The sequence below is a fragment of the Pteronotus mesoamericanus genome, unplaced genomic scaffold (assembly GCF_021234165.1).
Source record: "Pteronotus mesoamericanus isolate MK-2021 breed Mesoamerican mustached bat unplaced genomic scaffold, CSHL_Meso_final contig_192, whole genome shotgun sequence".
Taxonomy (NCBI): Eukaryota; Metazoa; Chordata; class Mammalia; order Chiroptera; family Mormoopidae; genus Pteronotus; species Pteronotus mesoamericanus.
In genome coordinates, this window is record NW_026555082.1 from 3,316,253 (window position 1) to 3,337,190 (window position 20,938).

Consider the following 20,938-nt stretch of genomic DNA (forward strand, 5'->3'; position numbering starts at 1 on the left):
CACCCATCTCCTGCGGCCTGCCCCCCACACGCGCGCGCGCGCGCACACACACAAGCTGAGGGTGGGCGGAGGAGGGGAGGAGCCAGAGAGGGCGCCTGATCGCCAGGGCTGTGGCCAACGTGGCCGCACAGACACGCGTGTGAGAGTCGCCCGTTCAGGGCGACGCGGAAGGGGAGGCAGCCCCTCAGGGCCCCGCACCCGAGCCTTCCCCCGCCGGTGGGTGTCTGTCCCATGGGCTCACCGGGATCCCGAAGCCCTCAGTCACGCATTCGTAGACAGGCGAGGACCCCTGTGGCCGCGGCCGGATGATCTCGTCCGCGGGCCCCTCGGTGACCTGGCAGGAGGAGAGAATCGGTTTACCCTTGGCCACGCGGGTCCTGCCCGGCCCAGGGGAGGGGGTTGAGGAGGCAGGCATCTCCCGAGCCTCACGTACAGCGTGGCCCTCGGCGTCTGCGTCTGGCACCCCGGGCTGCAGCTGCCGGCCGGGCCCTGCAGAGAGAAGGGCCGAGTCAGGGCCACCCTGCCGGTCGGGGGGCCTGCGGGTGGGGGCCCAGGGGGGCACTGGGCCGTGGAGGCACAGCCTGGTCCTGGTGCCCAGAGGCTGTGACGTCAGGTCAGAGGGCTGTGAGCCAGGATGGCGGAGCCAGACAAAGTGACAGCCTCCACGGACTTAGTGCAAGACAGTGACCAAACACGCACGTGAACACGGCGCTGCTCACAGCCCGGGGCAGACTCCGCGTCCGGGGTGGCCGCAACGTGTGACCCATAATGTCCAGCACTTGACAAGAGCCCCACGATGTGCAACGGAGCACGAAAGCAGGGCCCGTGCCAAGGAGCAGAGCTGGGGACGGGGCTGTCTCTGAGGGCCCGCGGAGGCGGTGTTCAGCACGGACTGCACCGCAATTACCATAAACTTGTTCAAAAGCTAAAGGAAACCATGGCTCAAGAATCACTGGAAAATATATGGCATCAATGAAGGGTGACAGTCACGGAGAAATAGAAACCGCAGGCATTAAAACCAAGCGACGGCCTGGGAGTTGAGACTTTTCCGCAGGGTTCACGGCAGGACTGAGGCGGGGACAGACGGCATGAGAGGCCTTTCACACGTCTCTGTGGCTGCGCAGCAGCTGAAGTCGCACTCGGTGTCTCCCTGGCACCCAGTGGGACTGGCACGCGTGATGTAAACCGGAAGATGAGGACAGAAAGCCCGGAGCAGGCCCACACTGCGCCAGCCCACTTGGCTCTCACAAAGCAGCCGAGTAATTTAGAAAGAAAACACATTTTTCTGCAACGGTGCCAGGTAGACGAGATATTTCTTTGTGGGCCATGGGGGGGCAGGGGGACCAGAAACTTGCCTCGCATCACAAAGAAAAACAAACTCCAAGGGAATCAGAGCTAAATATGAAACCTAAAGCTATTAAACGAGAAGAAAACATGGGAGAAAGTCTTTGCCACTTGGAGGAGGCAAAGCTTTCTCAGGCAGGATAAAAAGGTGTAACTCATAGAAGAAAATGTGATCAATTATATTTCATCAAAATTAAAAACCTCTGGTCTGGAAAAGCATTCTTTTAAAAACACTTTTGTTTAATTTATCGACCGAATTTAGGGAGGGGTGGGGAGAAGGTGGCTTTGTTGTTCCATTACTGATGCGTCCTTGGTTGGTTTTCGTCTCTGCCCTGACTGGGGTTGAACCTGCAGCCTTGGCGTGTTGGGACGAGACTCCAACCTGCCGAGCCACCCGGCCAGGGCGGAGAGGCGTTATCAAGGAAGTGAAAATGTAACCCCTGTATCTGACGAAGGACTGGCACCCAGAACTACAGCTCAATAGAAAAAGACAGCTGAATAGAAAAAGACAAAACAATTAAAAACAGGGGAAAGATTTGGACAAACACATCCCAAAAGATGGACCCATAAGCAGAAGAAAAGACGTCATCATCTTTAGTCAGAAGGGGAATGCAAACTAAAGCTCAGGGGACAGATCAGAGACCCCAGAAGCACTCAGACAGACGTCAGCTGCAGGAGACGGAGGTCCTTTAGGGAACCGCTGCTGGGACCCCAGTCTCCAACTGAAAATCATTCACGTCGACCCCCGCTCTGCTACAGAGAGGGCGCATTTCCTGTGGGTTGGGCAGCCGAAGTTGATGGCGTAACAATCAAGCTCCCAGAAGGTTCACTTCGTAACACTTCGTAACCAGGACATGAAAAGCCTCCACAAGAAGCTGGCGGAGGGCCTAAAGTGGAGAGGCTGCGCCCACCACGGTCACCCTGAGGGCTGCACCGCCACGCCACCGGCCTGGTGAGGAGACACGAGGCTGTTACCACACGACACCCTATATGAATGCGGAAGAATCCTGCCCACCGAAAGGGAAAGACAAGCAACCCAACAGAAAAACAGGCAAGAAAACATCGGAAAAGCAATGGATCCACAGCGAAGACACCCAGCCAGCCAGCCGACACGGAGAGGTGCGCGGCACCCTCAGTCCGTCCCAGCGCCAGCGGTGCCGCCCCGCTCGGCGCGCTGCAGGCTGGGCGGAACCGGCCCCTGCGCCCTGGAAGGGCCTGGCAGCGTCTCCTGTCACCTCCCGGAGCCCGCCTGAGGCCCCGCAGCTCCACGCCCGGCTCTCCAGAGAGGCAAGCGTACGATCGCCAAGAGACGGGCACAAAAATGTCCTCCTGGAACTATTTCAGTGCCCAGAACCCAGAAAGGCTCAAATGCCCATCGACAGTGGAATGAGGACAACGTGAGTACTTGTCCTGGGGAATCGCACAGGGTGAAGCAAATGGATACAAAGTGCCCACGGGCAGCGCGGGCGGACGGGCAGGCAGCCCCAGCCGGCGTCCAGGGCCTGGCCGTCCGGGTCTGCTTGTCCGTCCGGGTGTTGGTTCCACCAGTGTGCAAGCTTTGGGAAAATGTGGCACAGTGAGGATTTGTACCCTTTTTCAAGGAAAAACTTCAATCCTGCATAAAATTGAAAGAAGGAAATTATAAACACTGAGCCAATGAATCTGAACATCTAGACAGATTGGACACATTCCTAGGGAGACACCCTGTCAGCCCCGCAGGAAAAACAATCAGAGTAGTTCTGTGCGATCCAACAATCAAATCCTTTATCTAAAATCTTCCACACGCCATGCCCAGCCCCGTCCCGCCCCAAAGTGCACCAAACGCTAGAGGCAGCAACACAGCTCTCTCCAGCCCTGCGACCCCCAGTGCTGGCGGTTTCTGGGGTCGGGCATGGGGCCTGCGCACGCCCTGTCCCCGTCCTGGAGGGAGCCCAGGGTTGGCTGCCGCTCTGCAGCCCATTCGCTCTGTGACCCTGGGCAAGCCTGCCCCTCTCTGAGCCTCGATCTCCCCAGATGCCTGAGGGCCACCCTGCCCACCCAGGGAACCAGAGGGGGCCGTGCGAGGGAGCGGGTGGTGCGGGGAAAGGGACAGGGCCGGGGGCGTGGGACGCTGCGCGCTGCACGGGGCAGCTCAGGGGCGCAGAGCGAACCGGGCCCCAGCTCTGGCCGGGGGGGGCGGGGAGGGGTGGAGACCGGAGCCTACTCCTGTGAAGCCCGCCCCACCCTGGCGGCGGACCCCGCTCTCTCCGGCCTTGGTTTCCCTTCCCGTTCCGCCCAGACCCTCACCCTTTCCCCAAAGTGCGTGTGCTGTGGGTAGGCAACGAGGCAACCGAGGCTGGCAGAGGGGAAGCCGCTTGCCCAGAGCGGCCTGGCCAGCAGGCGCGGACCGCGGCCAGGCTGGGCCAGGGCAGTGGAGGGTGCAGGCAGCCCCCGCAGGGGGGTGGGCGGTCTGGAAGCTCCTGGCTATCCAGAAACCCGCCTCCCCTCCCTCAGCCTCCACAGCGAGGCTCTGAGTCAGAGAGCAAAACAAGGGCCAGTGGCCGCCCTCCTGGGCAGACAAGCAGGCAGGCTCCGTTCTGAGGGGGCGGCCGCAGCAGAGCCCAGAGAGGCTCTGCTCCCTGGGAAGGGAGAGGCCGGGCCAACAGGCGAGGTTTCAGGCCAGGTGCTGGGGACGCTGCGTTCCGGGGGCAACGTGGTGGAAGGGCCCCCGAGCCGCGCGCGGCCCCCGGCCCCTGGGAAGCTCGACCTGGGCCTGCTCCTGGGAGTCTCGTGGGCGACAGGGCGGGAGAGAAAGCTGGGGGCACGCCCTGCTGGGAACCTGAGGTGGGGGCAGCTGGCCTGCCCCACGCAGGGCTGGTCCACTGTCACAGCCACCCCCTCGGCTGGCAGCGAGCCTGCCACCGCGGGGGCGAAGGGCGGGCTTGGGGAGGCCATGGTGCTGGGAAGTTGCCCGGCTGTTGTCGTAAGCTCTGGGTCCTTCGGTGCCCCTGGAGGAGAGCCCTGGCCTGGCCCAGGGGCACACAAACAGGAAGGAGGAAATCCCGCCTGCCAGGACCGGGCTGCTGGGCCAGCGGCAACCTGGCCGCTGGAGGGACAAGGAGGCACCGGGGCCCCCGGAACATCACGCTGCCAGTCCCGTCCTCGGGGGCCACCGCAGTCCCAGCGCAGGGAGGCGTCCCGAAGGCCTGCCTGGCCCAGCCCCCGACCATGGCCTCACAGACAGGCTCTGGGGACAGCCTGGCCCACTGGTCACCTCAAACAATGACGGATAATGATAAGGTCCCCAAAGCCCCACTTAGAGGGGGACGTAGGGGTGATGCGCTGAGCCAGGTCCCAAAGGCCCTTTCCCGCTTCCCCAGGGCTCAGGGCCCAGCGTGGCTGGCCTGCGTGGGCCCCCCCGCCTCCCCGCCCCCCGCAGCCTCACACAGCAGCTGGCCAGGCCGGAAACGCTCGGGGAGGAGGACCTGGGGACCTGGGGTGAGAGGGGCTGAGCACCACTTCAGCCAGAACGCTGCACCCCCAGGAACTGGAGTCTCCTGGGGGCGGAGGAGCAGAGCCAAGAGTGCGGGGACCAGGGGACAGGGACACGGAGGGGGCTGTGCCCAGAATGAGTTGCCTATAAGGCTCCAGACCAAGCTGGGGACCCTTCCAGCAGTGCCAACCAAGTGGGCGTTCTGCGGGTGGGGCAGTTTTGCTTAAACAAAACCCAAGATTGCATTTAGCCACCCCTGGGGCCCAGCACCCTCCTCCAAGTGGGTCCAGGTGAGGGGAGCACGTTGCGGTCGAGTGCGTTTGCACGTTACCAGGGCAAAGGCGGGCCTGGGGAGCGGAGACGGTGGAGGAGAGCTGCCTGGAGGGCCCAGGAGGTGGCCTGAGAGGCCGGCGGGGTGTGCGGGGACAGGCGTGGCTGGGCCAGGAACCCGGGCCCCGTGGGCCGGGCGCAGCGCGGGGGGAGCCCCGAGGCAGGCTCACCCTTGGGGACACGGCTCTCAGGCTTGGGGTCCAGGACCCAAGCCTCACCTTGCCCTGGAGCTTGATGAGGAGAGGGCTGGGCCCGGCTGACTCGTCACAAGACCTTGCAGCTTCCAGAAGCGGCAGCCGCCAGCAGCCCGCGAGGGCCCGCCCCGCCCCCTGGATGTGGCTGATGTTTACGGGCAGGGGACTGCCAGGCCCCCGCTGAGCCTCCGGGGCTCCGGGAACCAGCCTGGGTCCCCTAGGCCTGGGGCGAGGGCTCCGCACCCACCTGCAGCCCTGCCACACACCCTCCCCGTGCGCCCCTGTAGAGCCGCTGCTGCTGCCGGCGGTCAGCATGGCTCGGAGCCTCTCCAAGCCTGGCCCGGCCATCGGCAGCCCTCACCCCTGCGGCGCTGCTCCGCCCAACTCTGCACCCCTCACTTGCAGGTTCCTCCGCCAACCCAGCCACCCGGCCCCCGCTTCTGGCCGCTGCCTGCTCCCTGGTCCCCGGAACACGTTGCTCACCCAGCACTCAGGTCTCAGCACACAGCGAGTGCAGAGTACATGGTAGCACGGGAGCAGAGGGGCAGAGGAAGGAAAAGAGCGGGCAGGTCCCCCGTGCAGGCTAGCCTGCCCAGCCTGGGGGGCAGTCCACTTCTGAGCATGGGGCGGGGCGGCACCGGGCCCAGCACCCCTCCTGTGGCAGCCGCGGCACTGAAGCGCAGGGCGCGCCAGCCCACCAACGCCAGGGGGCAGGGGGCGAGGAGTGGCCCCACACTCCCATCCAACCAGAAGGGATTAGCGTGACCCCTGAGGGGGTGGCTGACCACCGCAGGCCCCACGGCCCAGCTGGCACCTGCAGGTGAGCGGGCCTGGACTGCCTGGAATGGCCCTCCACACCCCAGGGTCCCCCCCGCACCAACCAAGGACAGCGGCACCGTCCGAGCAGCTCCGCTCCAGGACGCAGGGTCCAACCCTGAGGATGCCCGCGCCGAGCTGCTGACCTGATACTCCTGCCCCGCCAACATCAGCCCGGGGCTGGGGCTGGGGCAGCGCAGAGGGGCAGGGAGATGCCCAGCCCACCCCTGCCTTCTGGCCCCGAGGCCCCCTCCCAGCCCCCACAGGCCTGCCGGGGCCTAGGGCTGCGCCCGGAAAGGGGTCCGCAGGCAGGGCGCAGGGTGGGCCCAGGAGACAGCTGCAGCTGCTTACCAGGACCGGAGTCCTCCTGACTTGCCCAGAAGTGAAGGTCCCAGGCTCCTGGCTCGCCCAGCTGCCCTCCCGGGTCCCGCCCTCCCTCCACTGCCCCACCCGCCAGCCTCCTCCCAGGCTGGCCCAGGCCCACTGGAGGGAGTGGGCTGCGAGCGGAGCCAGGCCCCTCCCGCTCTGCTTCTAAGAGCTGGGGCCGCCCCTCCCCCAGAGTCCCCCGGCCCGAGCAGCTGACTGCGGGGAGGAAACACCGCCCGGCACGGGGTTGTCTGAGTCACCACCACCCACTGGGCCCCGCCCAGCCCGGTCCTGCCCAGTGCAGTCCGGTCCCGTCCGGTCCCGTCCGGTCCTGCCGTACAGACTGAGAGGTGGGACAGGACCCCCCAGGCAGGCTGCACACAGGCCCCCTGCCTCCGTCCCCCTGTAGCTGCCCTTCCTGCAGGGACCTCACCCACGCACAGACCCCTGCCCAGACTCTGTCTGGGGACTTGGGGCCTGTGCCGAGACCCCTGCCCGGGGCACCGCCAGCCCCTCCCGCAACCGGGGCCACCGAGGCCGGAGCCGGGCGGGGCCGGGCCCACGCACGTGGCCCTGGGGCAGTGGCCTGGGCCACCACCTACTTGCCTGACCCCTGCAGCTCTCTCAGCCCCAACTCAGCCGCCCCAGCCACTTGCAGTGCGGTACCAGCGGAGCCCCAGAACCCACGTGTTAAACAGCGTCGGCTGTGCGTAAGTGGAGGTTGAGGAACACGCCCTTGAGTCTAAAGACCCCACGTCCTGAACCCCCCAAGAGTTCAGCCTGCCTGACCTGCTGCCTCCTGCCGCCCTCCTCTGCCGCCCTCCGGGACTCAACCCCGACCCCAGGCACACAGGCCCCTCCCAGGTCCGGGAGCGCTGGCAGGCCCGGCAGGCCCCGGCAAGACGGCGCAAGCTGCACACTGCACACATCTGCGGGAAACCAGGGTTGCCGCACCCTGCGCCCCACGGCCTTGTGGGCGGGGGCCCCTGGCTGTGGCACTTGCACCCCACGAGCAGGTCGAGGGGCAAGCCGGCACCGCTGAGGGTCCCAGCCAGTGTCAGAGAGCGGTGTGGGGGTGGCCTGGACCACACCTCTGCCCGCCACACCCGGCCAGGGTCAGCACGGTGGCTGCAGGCTGGGGGCTGCTGGGCAGCTGGGGTCAGCAGGTGCCAAAAGGAGTCCCGGGCCAGACGCAAGAAGCCAGGAGCAGAGGGAGGTGGGGGAGGGGCGGGGAAGGACCCCTCGCCACTCAGAGGACTCCCAGCCCGGGGCAGGGAGCACGGGTGGGTGGATGGCATCAGAGGCCCTGCAGCGTGCCAGGGGCCTGGAAGGGGAACTGGCCCAGGCCCCTCCTGGCCGCCTCCACCCCTAAAAACCTAACGGTCACCCACCACTTTACTCACAGTGACACAGGAAAGCCTGCGACGCCTGCTGGCCAGCAGCCTCACCCGCTCCCACGGCCCAGACAGCTCTCACCGGGAAGCCTCGTTCACAGCCTGACACCCCACGGGACCAGCACCTCCCCAGGGCGGGCCCGCAGCTGACTCAGGGAGGAGGGCAGCAGGCAGGGAGCCGTGCCGCCAGGCCTCCCCCTGGGCCCAGGGGCCCCACGCCCCCCTGAGCTGCCCCGTCTCCTGGGCCCCGCGCCCCTGTGGCCGCGGGCCCTGCTCCAGCAGGACAGCCTGGCCAGGCCCCCGCCCCGCGAAGCCAGAGGCAGGCACGTCACCAGCCCCGCAGAGCCCGGTGCTCCAATCCCGCGCGACAGGCCCTCTCCTCACTCGGGTGGCACCCGCGCCCTCGACCTGCCCCACGTGCCCTCCAGCTCCAACCCTGGGCCCGCCTCGGCCCCGGGGGCCGGCACCAGCAGCCCCGGGCAGGCGCTGCGCCCTGCGGCTCCCAGGCTGACGGGAGGTGGGGGGCAGCGCAGTGGGGACGCGCAGACTGGCCAGGAACACTGGGCAGGAAGAGACGGTCAGGCTGGAAGCACAGGGCCCAGGGCCAGGACCACTGGGACCCTGTAAGGGTACCAGCCAGGGGCGCCCTGCCCATCTGGAACCTGAGCTGGTCCCAGTCCTGCAGGCGCACGCCTGGCTCCCCAGCGCAGAAGGGCTGAGAGCAAGGCCCCGCCCACCGGCCTCCGCTCCCAGGGCCTCCATCGCCTGACCCTTGGCTCCACGTGGCCAGGCCTGGGAGGCAGGCAGGTCCTGAGATGCCGGCTGTCCAGCCCGTGCCCACTGTGCTCAGCGCCATACTCCCCTGGGCTCCTGAGCAGAGTCATGGGGCCTCGGCTGCAGGCAAGAGAGGGCAGGGCCCGGGCAGCTGATAGTGAATCAGCTGGCAAGAGGGCCAGACCCAAGCCTGGCATTCTCAGGGGATGTGTCACGCAGGGCCCTCGGGTGCTGGCGCCACCTGGGAGCAAGGCCTGCTGGGAAGGGGGCCGCCGTGAGGGTCCCACAGCCAGGCCCCCGGGGAGGCCGGCCTTCTCCCGCCCTCGAGGGCACCGGCAGGGGCACTGCGCGGGGCGGGCAGAGCACCGGAGCCCACAGTCAGGCCCCGCCACACAGCTCCCCAGCAGACAGTGCGGGGGAGCCAGCCCGTCCGCCCACGGTGCCTGCAGGGAGGCGAGGCCCAGGTGTGGGTTCCGTCCCCAGCCTGCTCCTTCCTGCGCTCGGCGGCAACACCAACATATGGCACTTTGTCCAGGCAGGGGCGAGGCTGGTGGGCCCTCCCCAGGACTGGGCAGCCCTGCCGGGGGCTGTCGTCGTCCCGGGCGATGTGCCTGCCCAGGGTCACCCTTCACAGACACCTGGGGTCAGCCCCCTCTAGCTCTCCCAGGGCAAGAACCAGCCGCAAGGGGGAGGCGGGCGCAGGGGAGGCCCCACCTTCCAGCTCCGGGGCCCAGATCCATTTTTCCGTTTTAAAAAGTGCTTCAGACTATTAAATATTCATCCCAGCCGAGCAGACCTTTGGCTCCCAGCCCTTGTGGCTTCCAAAAACAGAAAAACAAAAGGAAGCCTGGAGGTACAGGCAGGGGCGGGCAGGGCCTGGCAGAGGTGCCCTGAGGCTCTGACTTGACCCCTGGCCAAAATGGGCAGTGGCCTTGGAGTGGGGAGCGGGGTGGGGGTTGGGGAGCAGCCGCTCTCACCGCGCCCACACCCGGTCCCCTCTAGGCCCGCCCCAGCTCCCCATCCTCAGCCCTCTCTTCTCGCCCAGCCTCAGCCCTTCCCACAGGACCTGCCCTGAGACCCTTTGGAGCTTCCTCATGCCCCCAAAACAGCCCTCCCTCCTGAGGGCCTGGCCCCTGCCCTCTCCACTCTCAACCCCCGCGCCGCCCCCAGCCCCAGCTGGTTGAGCCACTTGCTGCCGCCTCCCTCCGGGGGCCTCTCCGGGCCTCTCGGAGCAGACACCCTGTCAGACAGCCCTTCCTCCAGGGAGCCCTCCCTGACGCCTCCACGCGGGCAGCTAAAGCTGACTGAAGCTGATGGGCAGTGGAGAACCCCTGCTCCCTGGGGCACGACGTCCTGAGTCCCGGGCCCTGGGAACGCAGCGGGCGTGTGCGCACGGCCCCCGCGTCAGCAGAGCATGGCGCTTGCCCCTCCCTGGCAGAGGGCCAGGCGGGGAGCTGGGACTTTCACCCCTGGGGCAGTGGCAGGGCCCCTGGCCAGCGCCGCCCGGGCCCCTCCCCGGCACCCCCCACCCCAGGCTGAGCCTGCAGCCCAGAGGCCTTTGGCAGAAGGCCGGCCTGGCGAAGACGGGGAAACGGAGCCCGAGGAGGAGCCGGGGCGGGCCCAGCCCTCAGGGGGCTTCCTGGAAGAGGCTGCCCCCGCCGGGCGGGACAGAAGCGCAGGGGCAGAGGGGGGGAAGGCCGTGAGGGCATTCCTGCCGCCGGCCGCCCCGCAGTCGTCCTGAGTGGAGTGGGCGCACACTGCTCCCGGGCCTGGGGGCAGGGCCTTCGGGCACTGGGCCCACCCATCCACTCTGGGGCCCCGCCCCACCCCTGTTCCCCAGGGCTTGGGGCAGGAGCTAGGCTGTCCAGTCTCCATTTCCCCACCAGGAAAAGACCTGGGGGTGCTGTCAGGAACACAGGTGCCCTCCCAGTGGTGGCTTTGAGAACCAACCTCATTGAAGTGTGGGAAGGGCTGGCACCGGGGCCAGGATGACCTCTGCGGCCGCCCCCTCCCCTCCTCCCCCTGCCAGGGACACTCCCAGGCTGAAGAGGGGCACTCGAGGGAGGGCGTCCCTGCCTGGTGGGCTGGGGCAGAGCTGGCCCTTGTCAGACACCAGGGCTCAAAGCATAGGGCGTGCCACGGGGGACCCCGCGGAGGCCAGGGCCCCCACGCTGCCCCAGGGCCCGGCCTCACTGCGGCTACGCCCAGCAGCCCTGCCTGCAAAGCAGGGGCACAGCCCTGCGTGGCGTGGCCCGGCCGGCACGGAGCCCGCAGGGCCCTGCCCCTCTGCCCGACCTCGGCGGCGGGCAGCGGTGGGCACCCCTATTCAGACGCGCGCTCCGGCCCACGGCCCCTGGCGACCTGGGCCCAGGCTGTGCAGAGGCCACCAGCCCGGTTCAGAGGGCCGGGCCGCCCCGGGGGAGCAGAATATCGCACTGCCCTTGGGAGGGGCCCCCGCCCTCTGACGCCACCCAGACCCCCTCGGCCGCAGCAGCGCTGCCCCTGGAGCCTCCCTGCCCTCGTGGGCATTTCTCAGGGGGGCCAGTGGTCTCGGGTCAAGCCAGGGGCCTGAGTGTAAGACAGGTGTCCGGCCAGAGGTCAGGGGGCTTCCTGTCAGTCTAGTTGTCCAGGCCCCAGCTATGCCTCTGGAAGGAAACAGTGGCCCCTGGGATAGGAAGGGATGTGACAGCTGGGGCCCACCACGGGGTGAAGTAGCTGGTGCCGGCATGGGGGCAGTGCGCCCGGGCAGAGCTCCCTTCCCCCACTGGAGCAGGGGAGGGTCACCCGAGGGGCGGCGGGGGTGGGGGAGGGGTGTGGCGCTGGCACGGGCACTGAGGCTGGGCGGATCCCTGCGCGGCGCGTTCCCTGCACGGCCACCAGGGGGCAGCCTCTGCACGCGGGCCAGACGGACACGGCTGCCTCCCCCGGGCCTTGCGCAAGGCTCTCCATGGGACTTGGAGGCTGTGCAGGGCTGGCGCAGGGGTCAGGCTTGGACTGGGTGGAAAGATAAGGGCCTGCGGTCCCTGCTGGCCTGCTAGGGAAGAGCTTAGGCTGCAGAAGGCCGGGGCCGAACCCCCAGGGGCCCTTATCAGGAACGCATGTTTCGCCTCCTGTGAAGGGGTCAGGAATCCGCAGGCTGGATGAGCCCCTGCTCTTTGCAGCCAGTGTCCTACCACTGCCCCAGGAGAGTCATGGCTGTGGTCCCTGAGAGCTCGTGGTGCTGTAGGCTGGACACAAGAGCCCAGGGGGCCACCGGAGCCCAGCAGAGAATAAGGGCCTCTCATGGGGTGGGGGCCCAGCACAGGCCTCTGGGAGGCCGCACAGGGGGCAAGGTGTACTCTGGAGCCTGCAGCCGGGGGAGCCTCAGGCCCTGCCCCCTCCCTGGGACGTGATGGATCCCAGTGACGTGGGCCAGGGCCGGCCCCCGTCAGGAGGAGGGGCCGGAGGCCCACCGACCCGCAGTGGCCACCATCCTCCCGCCGCTGTCCAGGGAAAGTCAGGGCGCCTTGGCTCCCATGGGGTGAGGGAGGCCCACCCAGGAGGTCGGCGGGGCCTCAGGGCTCCCGGGCAAACGGGGCCAGGAGGGGCGTGTCCAGCTGCGGGGACCCACCCTCTGCATCCGCAGCGCCATTGTCGTCACCGATCTGCTTTCCCCAAGGAGTGGGGTCCGGCCTGTGCCAATGCGGCTTGGCCTCCGCCCCTCGTCGGCAGCTGGCCAGGTGTCCTGGGTGTGGCCAGGCTGCTGCGTTGCTGACCGGCATCACTGGCCCGTGTCGCCGACCCCGTAGGGCCGGGGCCGCCCCTGCCCCACCCTGCCCTCCGAGATGCCGAGACACCGGCCCTGGGACCAGCGGGAGGCACACTGCCCGTGGGCAACACCCACTGTCCGCTGCCCAGCGCTGTGGTCTGAGCTCCGACCTCTCTCCCAGGTCCTCTCCAAGCCTCAGACCTCAGGTCCAGTCCTGCCACCACACACGGTGACCCAGCCACACAGTAGCCACACCGTGGACCCAGGCCAGCCCAGCCTGGCCGTCCCGGACCCAGAGCAACAGCTCTAACTCTGCTCCTCCCCACATGTCAGAGGCCAGGCCGGGCGACCCGCGGCCTTCACACTCCACTCACACACGTGCAGCCCTCCCCAGGCAGCCACCTCGACGGACAAGACAACTTCCCAGCGGCTTAGAGCAGAGGGGCAGTGACAGACAGAGAGGGACAGCCACGGACAGTGAGTGACAGAGAAAGAGGCAGCGAGCGACAGAGTGAGTGGTAGAGATGAATCAGCGACCTGAAGGGACGAAGTGAGGGATGGGAGGCCGAGGGACAGGGACAGGTAGAAGGAGAGACGGAAGAGGAGGGAGGCGGAGACCCAAGCAGCCCTGGAGGCAGACGGACGCGCGCGCGACGCTGCGGGCCGGTGCCCCCACCCAGGCGGGCCCCGCAGCCCGGCGCGCGCCTCTGCGCGAAGCCCACCCGCCCCAGGGGAGCGGGCTGCAGGCGGGAAGGACGCGCACCACTGCCGGGGGCTCCGGGCCAGGTGGGCAGCACCATGTGGAAGCAGTCGCACATCGCGGCGGCCGGGCGGTGCGGGCCGGCAGCGGCCCGTCGCGTCCAGTCGCTGGTCCGGCTCCGGCGCGCGAGCGGCCGGGGGCAGGCGGGCGCCGCGCCCGGCCTCTGGTGTCCTCCGCTGCCGCTGACGGCCGGCCGCGGACTGCGGACAGAGCCCGCGCGCAGAGACCCAGCCACCGCCCGGGCCCCGCCCCGGCCCGCCCAGCCCGCGCCCGGCCACTGCGGTGAGAGCGTGGGCGGTGCCGCCGACCTCAGCCAGCCTATTGGCTGCCGCGTCGCAGGCCCCGCCCCAGCTGGCCCCGCCCAGCGCCACCCTCGCCCCCACCCCCCCGCCCGGCCCTTTCCGGATCCAGAGAGCGGACTCTGGACCCCTGCCAAGGAAGGGTCTGAGGGCGCCGTGCCGGGGCTTTAGGACGCGACCCGCGCCCGAAGTCTGGCCTCCCACTCCGAGGCGGACGTTTTCGTCACCAGGGGGTGCGGGCGCCTTGGGGGGCGGCAGGGAAGGAGGATGTGACCCGTGATGTGACCTCTGACCCCGGCCCTGAGGCTCCGCTCTGCAGGCGCGGTCCCGGGTAGCACGGTACCGCCCCGGGCCGGGGTGGTCCGGGACGGCTCGGGGCCTCAGACCAAGCCCCCGCCGCCGGGGAGCGGGAACGGCGTTCCGGACCGAACCGGGCCGCGGCGACGGAGTAGGGGCCCGAGGCCGGTTCAGCCGCCGCAAAGCCCGTGGGGCCGGAACAGTGGGGGCTGAGGAAGGACCATCGCGCGGCGGGGCAGCCGCCGACAGCCGGGGTCCTCCGGGGCGCGGGGGCCGGGCCCTCACACGCTGGCGGCCGCTGCGGCCCGCCTGCTGGGCCTCACGCACAGGACAGGGACGCGCACGTGCACGCACAGGCGCGCGCCGTCCTGAGCCCCCGGGGCGCACGCGGCCGGCGGCCCAGGTGAGCCTGCGGCTGGATGACTCAGGCTCGGCGCTTCCCGGTAGCCGGGCCGCAGCCAGGCAGCCTTCCAGCCGCCGGCCAGACAGGCGCGCGCACCGCTGCCGGGAAGCGGCGCTGGCCGCCGGCTGCGTCGCAGGCCCGCGGCAGGGGGGCATAGTCCTGGCCTTCAGGTGGGACGCGGCGTGGGCCTCCCGCGTCCTGCCCCGGCGTCTTCTCTTGCGCGGGGCGGCAGGCCCTGGATCCGGAGACCGGTTCCGGCTTCGGCCCCCTCCCCCCCGCCCGGAGACGCGCCCCGGAGGCCTGCGTGCCCTGCCCATCTGAGAGTCGGGTCCAGCGCCCACGGGCCACTCAGGGGTCTCGGCCTGCCCCCCAGCTGTGGGGCCTGGGAACACGGGGCAGTCTTCTGCGGCCTTAGGCACAGCTCTGCGTCCGCTGCCCCATGAGACATGGGACCTTGGAGAAGTCGTGGGGACCCTGGGCCCCCATCCAAGTGAAGGGGCCTCACTCCATGTGACAAAGAGACACCTCCTGACTCTTGAGCATCATGACAGGGGCCGTGATGACCGCCATCGGCTCAGAAGGGAGGGGACGGTGGAGCCCTGGCCGCGGAGAGGCTGAGGCTGCCCCGCTGAGGGGACGGGCCTCACAGGGCCACTGAGGGAGGGCCTAGCCCTGCACTGCTGCCCCTGTGCAGGCAGCCCCTGTGCCCGTGGCCTTGGCGAGGGCTGGGCGGGCTCGCTTGCAGCTGCGGGGCTGACTCAGCACTGGCTCGGGCCCCAGGTTCCGGACAGGGGTGGGCAGGGGCCCCCACCCCCGGGGTTGTCCGTTCCCCTCTCCTGCCGGCTCAGAGGCGGAGGCTCGCATCGGCTGCTCGGCTCACCCCCAATCCCCCATGTACCCCCTGGCGCCTGGGGGCCCGTTTTACCCCTGGGGGGCTCTGGTCCCACAGGCCTGCACCCCAGCATGTGGAGGGAGACTGCCCACAGGTCCACTCTTGCCCCCAGGCCAGCCAGACAGGGCGGCCTCAGCCGCCGCCTGCGGACCCCTCCTACCTCCCGGCTTCTGCCTGCAGGGCCCTGGAAGCCGCAGCCTGGCCCCAGAATCACAGGCCTTGCGGGAGAAAGCAGCCGGGTGGGACCTAGGGAGCCCATCTGTGCCCCCAGCCTGTCCCGACCCCCAGCCGAAGCCTGGCCCTGTGCCTGCCACCAAGCCCTGAGCTGCCAGGAGCTACTGCTGTCACACCCAGCTGCAGCCCCGTCCTGATGCCCCCCCTCTGGGGACAGAAGCCCTGCTTCAGAAGGTCACCGCATCTGGGCACAGGAGCTGCTGTCCCCCCGGGGCACAGAGACAAGGACCGAGTCTCAGCCAGCCCTGCACTTGTGAGGCCCTTGCGGCCTCTGGGCACCGCTCACAGGGTCGGGGACCGCGGCGGTTGTGCAGCGCTCTCCGCCTGCAGAGAGGCTCAGCCTCCTCCCCAGGACCATCACGCCAGGGACTCGGGGACCACACCCGGCACTGGCCCTGGCCGCCGGCCCGAGCCCCAGTCTTGCCTGCAGCCTCCCGAGGCTGGGATGCAGGGCAGTGCTGGAGCCAGGGCGAGGGGAGGAGCCGGGGCTGCCCGCCATGTTTCTGCAGGCCTGGCTTCTGGGCAGAGCCGTCGCCCCTCCCCCACCTGCCTGGACGGGGCTCACTACCTCCCCTCCCCCGCCCTCCCCGCAGCGTGGATGCCCAGAGCATCAATGATTGATGTTTCTTTGCGGCAGCCGCAGCAGCATAAGCAAAAATAGCTCTTACCATTGTCCCTGCTGAGCCTCGCCCAGCCGGAGGGGCACGGGGGGGGGCGGGCACCTGGGTCTCCTCAGCTACCGTGTGCCCTCGCACCCAGTCCTCCGCATGCCAGCGTTGGGGAGGGCTCCAGGGCTGCAGCCCCTGGGCTCTGCCTCACTCATCCCTGAGCTGAGTGCCCACCCTCCGCCTGGAGACAGGCACCCTCCTCCACCCACCCCAAGGCCTGGGGTCTGAGACCCCAGAGGGGCAGGGCGCCCAGTGCTTCCTGGGGCAGGGACCCCTCCCCACGACGCATCAAGGATGCCGGGAGGCTCCAGGGTGCTGTGGGGCCCCTTCCCCCTGAGGCTGGGACACCGAAGGCTCAACTCCGCAGCTGCCCCCACCCCATTCAGCAGGCCTGGGGCTCAGGGATGGACCGAGGTGTCCCTCCCACGAAGGGCCTGGGAGGGCCACACGGGCTTTCTCCTGAGCACACTGCCCCCACCCCCTCCACAGCGGCTTGTGTCTCTGTACGCCAGCTTTAATGGGGCTGCCCCTCTGCCCAGTCTCCCCCAGCCGGCGAAGCCTTTTAACCTTGAACAGCCGCCTGCGCTGCCCCGCGCATGGAGGCCAGGCCTTCAGCTGGTGCCCCGTGTCATGCCCGGTCTGTCTGTCCAGATGCTGACCTGAGGGGCCAGGGCCCCCTAGCAGCTACCTGGGCAGCAGCTGGGGCTGGGCACCCAGCGTCAGGGTCACCTCTGCCACTTCCTCTCAGAGCACCTCTTCAGTGGGGTTGCCCCACGTATGAGTGTCCTGTGGCCGCTGCGACAAATAACCACACAGGCAGTGGCTTAACCCAACACACATCCATCTCTTACAGTTCCAGGTGGGCGGGGGGGCGGGGGGCTGTGTTCCTTCTGGGGGCTTCAGGGGAGTCCGCTTCCTCACCTTTTTCGGCTTCTTGGGGCCACCTGCAGCCCTTGGCCCCTGGCCCGCGTTGCCCCAACCTCTGCTCCCCTCTCCCCACCCTCTCAGACCCTGACCCTCCTGCCTCCCTCCTCCTTTTCAGTTACATTTGCTGGGATGGCACTGGTTAATGAAATTATACAGGGTTCAGGCGTACCGTCCTTTAACGCCTTCTCCGCATGTTGTACCGTGTGTTCACCACCCCAAGTCAAGTCTCCTTCCATCACCACTCCCCCACCCCCCCGCCTCCCTCTCGTAAGGGTGCTTGTGATTACACTGGGCTCAAAAGCATAACCTGGGACCATCGTCCTGCCTCAGGAGCCTTAACTTGATCCCGTCTGTGAAGTCTCTTTTACCTTGCAGGGTGCTGTACTCACAGGGGTCTGGGGGTCGGGACGGGGACTTGCCTGGGACACCAGGGAATGGTGTGTGCCTAGTCACGCCACCCTGCACCCGAGGGTCACAGTGCTGTGCTCTCTCCAGTGGGGCCCAGGCAGGGCGTGGGGAGCTTCAGAAGAGCTGGGTCCAGCCCCAGCGACACTTCCCAGGCAGGCCTTTGGGCCTGGGCCTCAGCTTCCCCGCCTGCACGTGAGGACACCCTTCCTCCAACCCGTTCCAGCTCCCTGGACTGTGAGGACAGCAAGGACAGTGGACGAAGGGTCCCAGCAGCGGGTGGCAGCAGGGTCACCTGGGGCTGGTCCTGTCCCCAGGTGACTCCCTGCGGCAGGGTCACGCCGCTGTCTGCCCGGTGCTCGCGCGGTCTGACGGCATCGCTCGCACACCGCAGTGCTGGCTGCTGTGCCCTCGGGAAGCAGGCGCCGGGGCAGGAGGCCGCGGTCCAGGGTTCTGAGAATGATCTCATCTGGCCATTTTTTTAATTAATACTTTCAGTAGCTTGGCTGAGAAGGACCAGGGAGAGTGCGGGTGACTCATGCGGACAGGACAGGGCCCAGGAAGAGCTCAAGGAGGTCTGGGGCAGGGGGTAGCAGCCCGAGCACGCAGGTAGACTCGGGGCCAGCTCCCTCCCCAAGGCCGATTTCGGGGGAACTGCGCGTGGGGGCTGATGAGAAGCTTGGATGGCCTGGGAGAGGGCAGACAGGAGGGCGAGGCTGCCCCGCTGGTGCCTTGTGCCCGGGGGTGGTGATAGCAGCAGGTGCTGGTGACCTGGTAGAATCGGGACGCTACGGGCGGGGGCGGGCCCGAGCTCGGGCGGCGCCCCTTCTCCGCCCTCAGGCAGCAGACACTTACCGCCTTCCCTTTGGGAAGGACTAGGTTGGGGAGTTGGCAAGGCAGACGGCTGCCGCTCCCCGCCCCCCGCGCCTGCGGAGAACACATCACACAGCTACACCGACAGCACGGTGGGCCGCGTGGGCTGCGGGGCCGGGGCTCGCACAGCGGAACACGAGCCTCCTTCTCCGCCGGACCTGGGCGCGGGTCGCGGTGCTCCGCAGGTGCAGGGGGCGGGGCCTGGGGCTGTCACGCCCCGCGCAACGCCAGAGCTTGACGTCTCTTGGAGACGCCGGAAGAGGGGCTGGTGCGCTCCGTTGCCGGGCAACTGGCCGGAGCCGTTCGCGGGTACTGTGAACTGCGGGCGGCGCTCGTGTGCGGAGGGGCGACGCAGCCAAGGCGGGTGCCAGCCGGAGCCCGGCCTCGGCAGCCGCAGACCGGACCCACCGGGGGCCTCAGTGGCCGACCGCGACCTCCGGCTGCCTTCCGCTCCGCCAGGGGACCACCCAAGCCCCGACTCCACTCTCTGGGACTCAGCGCGCCGCCCTCCCTGGGCGCCTGGCCTGCGGGCCTCACCGACCCCCGCCCACCCGGCCCAGGCCGTCCCCACAGTGCCTCGTTGCCCCTGGGGCACGCCCCTGTGCCGGGTGCGTGGAGGAGGAAGCAGCAGCGCCCCAGTCCCTTTCCCGGGTGGCCAGGCTGTGTACGTGGTTTACGTCCGTTCCGCAGCAACACTGGAACCACACCAGGCCATCCGCACTCCCGAGGAAGCCACCAGCGGCTCCCGGGTAGTGGGCGAGCAGACAGCCCCCAGGCCCAGTCCAGTCCTGGGCCATCCCAGCAGAGCTGTGCTTGTGTCTCCTGAGCATCCTCCCATCCGGGGCACGGCGGTGGGGTGGGGGGGGGGCGCGGGCTGGCGACACCAACATGCAGGGCCCGTGGGAGCTGGGGCGAGAGCCTGGCCAGAGAGTCTCTCTGAGCGAGTCTCCGGTGACCTCACAGGGGAAACAGGCCAGGGCTCCCTCCACCAGGCCCCTGAAGACAGCTGTGGAAGCCAGGCACCTGCGGGACAGGGGTGCCGGTGCACAGCGGGTGAGGACCTGCTGCCACCTTCCCCACCGGGTGGAGAAGCCTGGATCTCCGAGCCCAGTGTGGGTTTTCCTCCTGCCCCACTGGTGGTCTGGACTTGGGGAACACAGGGTACCTGGGGGCAGCTTGAAGGCCCTTGGAAATCTTCAGCCAAGTCTGAGCAGTTCTCCCCGCCCTTTGAACTCCCAGAGGGGCCCCGCGCACTTCAGCGGCCGGGAACAGCTTCTGCCCAGGAGCGCGGCTCCCACCAGCCTCGGGAGGGTGGACCCTGGGTGATGGGACCCGCCATCGCCTCCCCTTCCGAGGTTTTGCTCAAGTGCACAGAAGTGTTTTGTGCACTGGGAGGCTGCAGGCTGCAGGCTGTTGTGGGCTGGCCGGGGAGCGGGTCTGCTTCTGTCTGGCCTCTGGCCCCACCCTGAGGCTGCCTGCCCCACCTTCTGGGGCCAGGGAAGAAGTTAGTGCTCCTCCTGGCTCTGGCCACACCTACCAGGCTGTGCCTTCCTGGCCCCAGTTCAGGGCAAAGCCTCAGCGAGAGTCCCACTTCAGTCTGTGTGTCGTGACAGGCGCTGGCGCTGTCCCCGAGGGCCCAGGCCTCACACCGACGCCTGGCTCTGCCGTCCTGACGTGACCATCGTGGTTGCCTGTTTTGTGACTTCCTGGGGCCCTTTCTCTGCCATCTCTTCCCAGATGGTTTACCCCAAGCATCATGAGGACAAAACAAGGGAAAGGAAGAAGGGAGCAGAGAAGAGGTTGGGCTGGTTCTAGGGATGGACTGTCTGTGCTCCAAACCAGCCGGCGCTTCCCTGGGCCTCCGCCGACCTCCGTTCTCCGCACGGCAGCTCTGCTCTCACTCCAGCTTTGAAAACAGGACTTGCCTTCCGGCTCCACTGATGCACCGAAGGACTTGAGCGCAACACGGACTCGGCGAGAAGTGCCGGGCGGAGCCTGGGCGCCGCGCCCCGCGGCACCGAGGCGCGTGGGACCCGCCGCCCTCCGGCAGCCTTCCCCATTTCCCACACCCGCCGCCGCCGGGCACGGCCACAGCGGGCACCGCGGGTCCTCTGCAGAGGGGCGCCCCGCTTGTGGTACGGATGGACCTCACAGCCAGCCGACATGGGGGACACGGCGGCGATTCCGCGGCCCAGTGATGTTTGGCGACGGACGCGTCAGGTGACAGTGGGGACTGCGTTTCGTTTGCACGGAATTGTTTGGAAAGGACGACGTTCCACGTGTATCCCTCCTGAGTTAGGTGTGCCTTGCTTTTCTTTCTCAGCCCATTCTCAGCTATGGGGACGTTTCTAGGTTTGCTTTTCGGGAAGTACCGGTCCAGCAGGCGACCGAAGACGCCTCCGCCTCAGACCTCTTCTCAGAGACCAGCGGCGAGGAGCAGCTGGGCCTCGGACCTTTGCGTGAACGCTGCTGAGGAGCCGAGGTTGGGACGGATATTCTTACAGTGACTCCCCATTTCCATACTCTTGTTTGACAAAAGGGACACGTGTGGCATTTCGGTTTTACCCTGAACAAGTTTTGTCTCTCCTGAGCCCCCGCAGAAGACCAGGTGGCGCGGGTCGGGTTCCGCCCAAGGCCCCTCCCCTGGAGCTGTGTTCAGTCCCCGGGGCCCTGCTCGAGCTCCCCTGGAGCGAAGCGCGCTGGGGGCCCCAGCCTCTTGGGTCTCCGTGGAGGTGCGGGGGG

At 68.1% G+C, this 20,938-nt stretch overlaps 2 protein-coding genes across 2 annotated transcripts in view; one reads left to right on the forward strand and one right to left on the reverse strand.

Annotated features, from left to right (window-relative positions):
* AHNAK2 (AHNAK nucleoprotein 2) overlaps nt 1-13,256 on the reverse strand; it is a 34,009-nt gene extending 20,753 nt beyond the window's left edge. The window contains 3 exon segments of the mRNA XM_054567704.1: nt 242-334; nt 434-489; nt 13,202-13,256. Of these exon segments, the coding sequence (XP_054423679.1) occupies nt 242-334; nt 434-489; nt 13,202-13,256 (204 nt within the window).
* Nucleotides 13,257-19,084: 5,828 nt separating this feature from the next.
* CLBA1 (clathrin binding box of aftiphilin containing 1) lies at nt 19,085-20,669 on the forward strand. The gene is made up of 3 exons (XM_054567705.1): nt 19,085-19,249; nt 19,357-19,551; nt 20,520-20,669. Exons 1-3 carry the CDS (start codon nt 19,085-19,087, stop codon nt 20,667-20,669), a joined length of 510 nt encoding a protein of 169 aa, XP_054423680.1.
* Nucleotides 20,670-20,938: the final 269 nt, after the last annotated feature.

Bases quoted from the DNA above. Each gene is read 5' to 3' on its own strand.
- CLBA1 (XM_054567705.1), top strand. From the start codon at position 19,085: ATGCAGGGCCCGTGGGAGCTGGGGCGAGAGCCTGGCCAGAGAGTCTCT. The intron at 19,250-19,356 runs GTGAGGACCTGC...TGGGGAACACAG, and splicing joins GGGGTGCCGGTGCACAGCGG to GGTACCTGGGGGCAGCTTGA. The intron at 19,552-20,519 runs GTTTTGCTCAAG...TTTCTTTCTCAG, and splicing joins CCATCGCCTCCCCTTCCGAG to CCCATTCTCAGCTATGGGGA.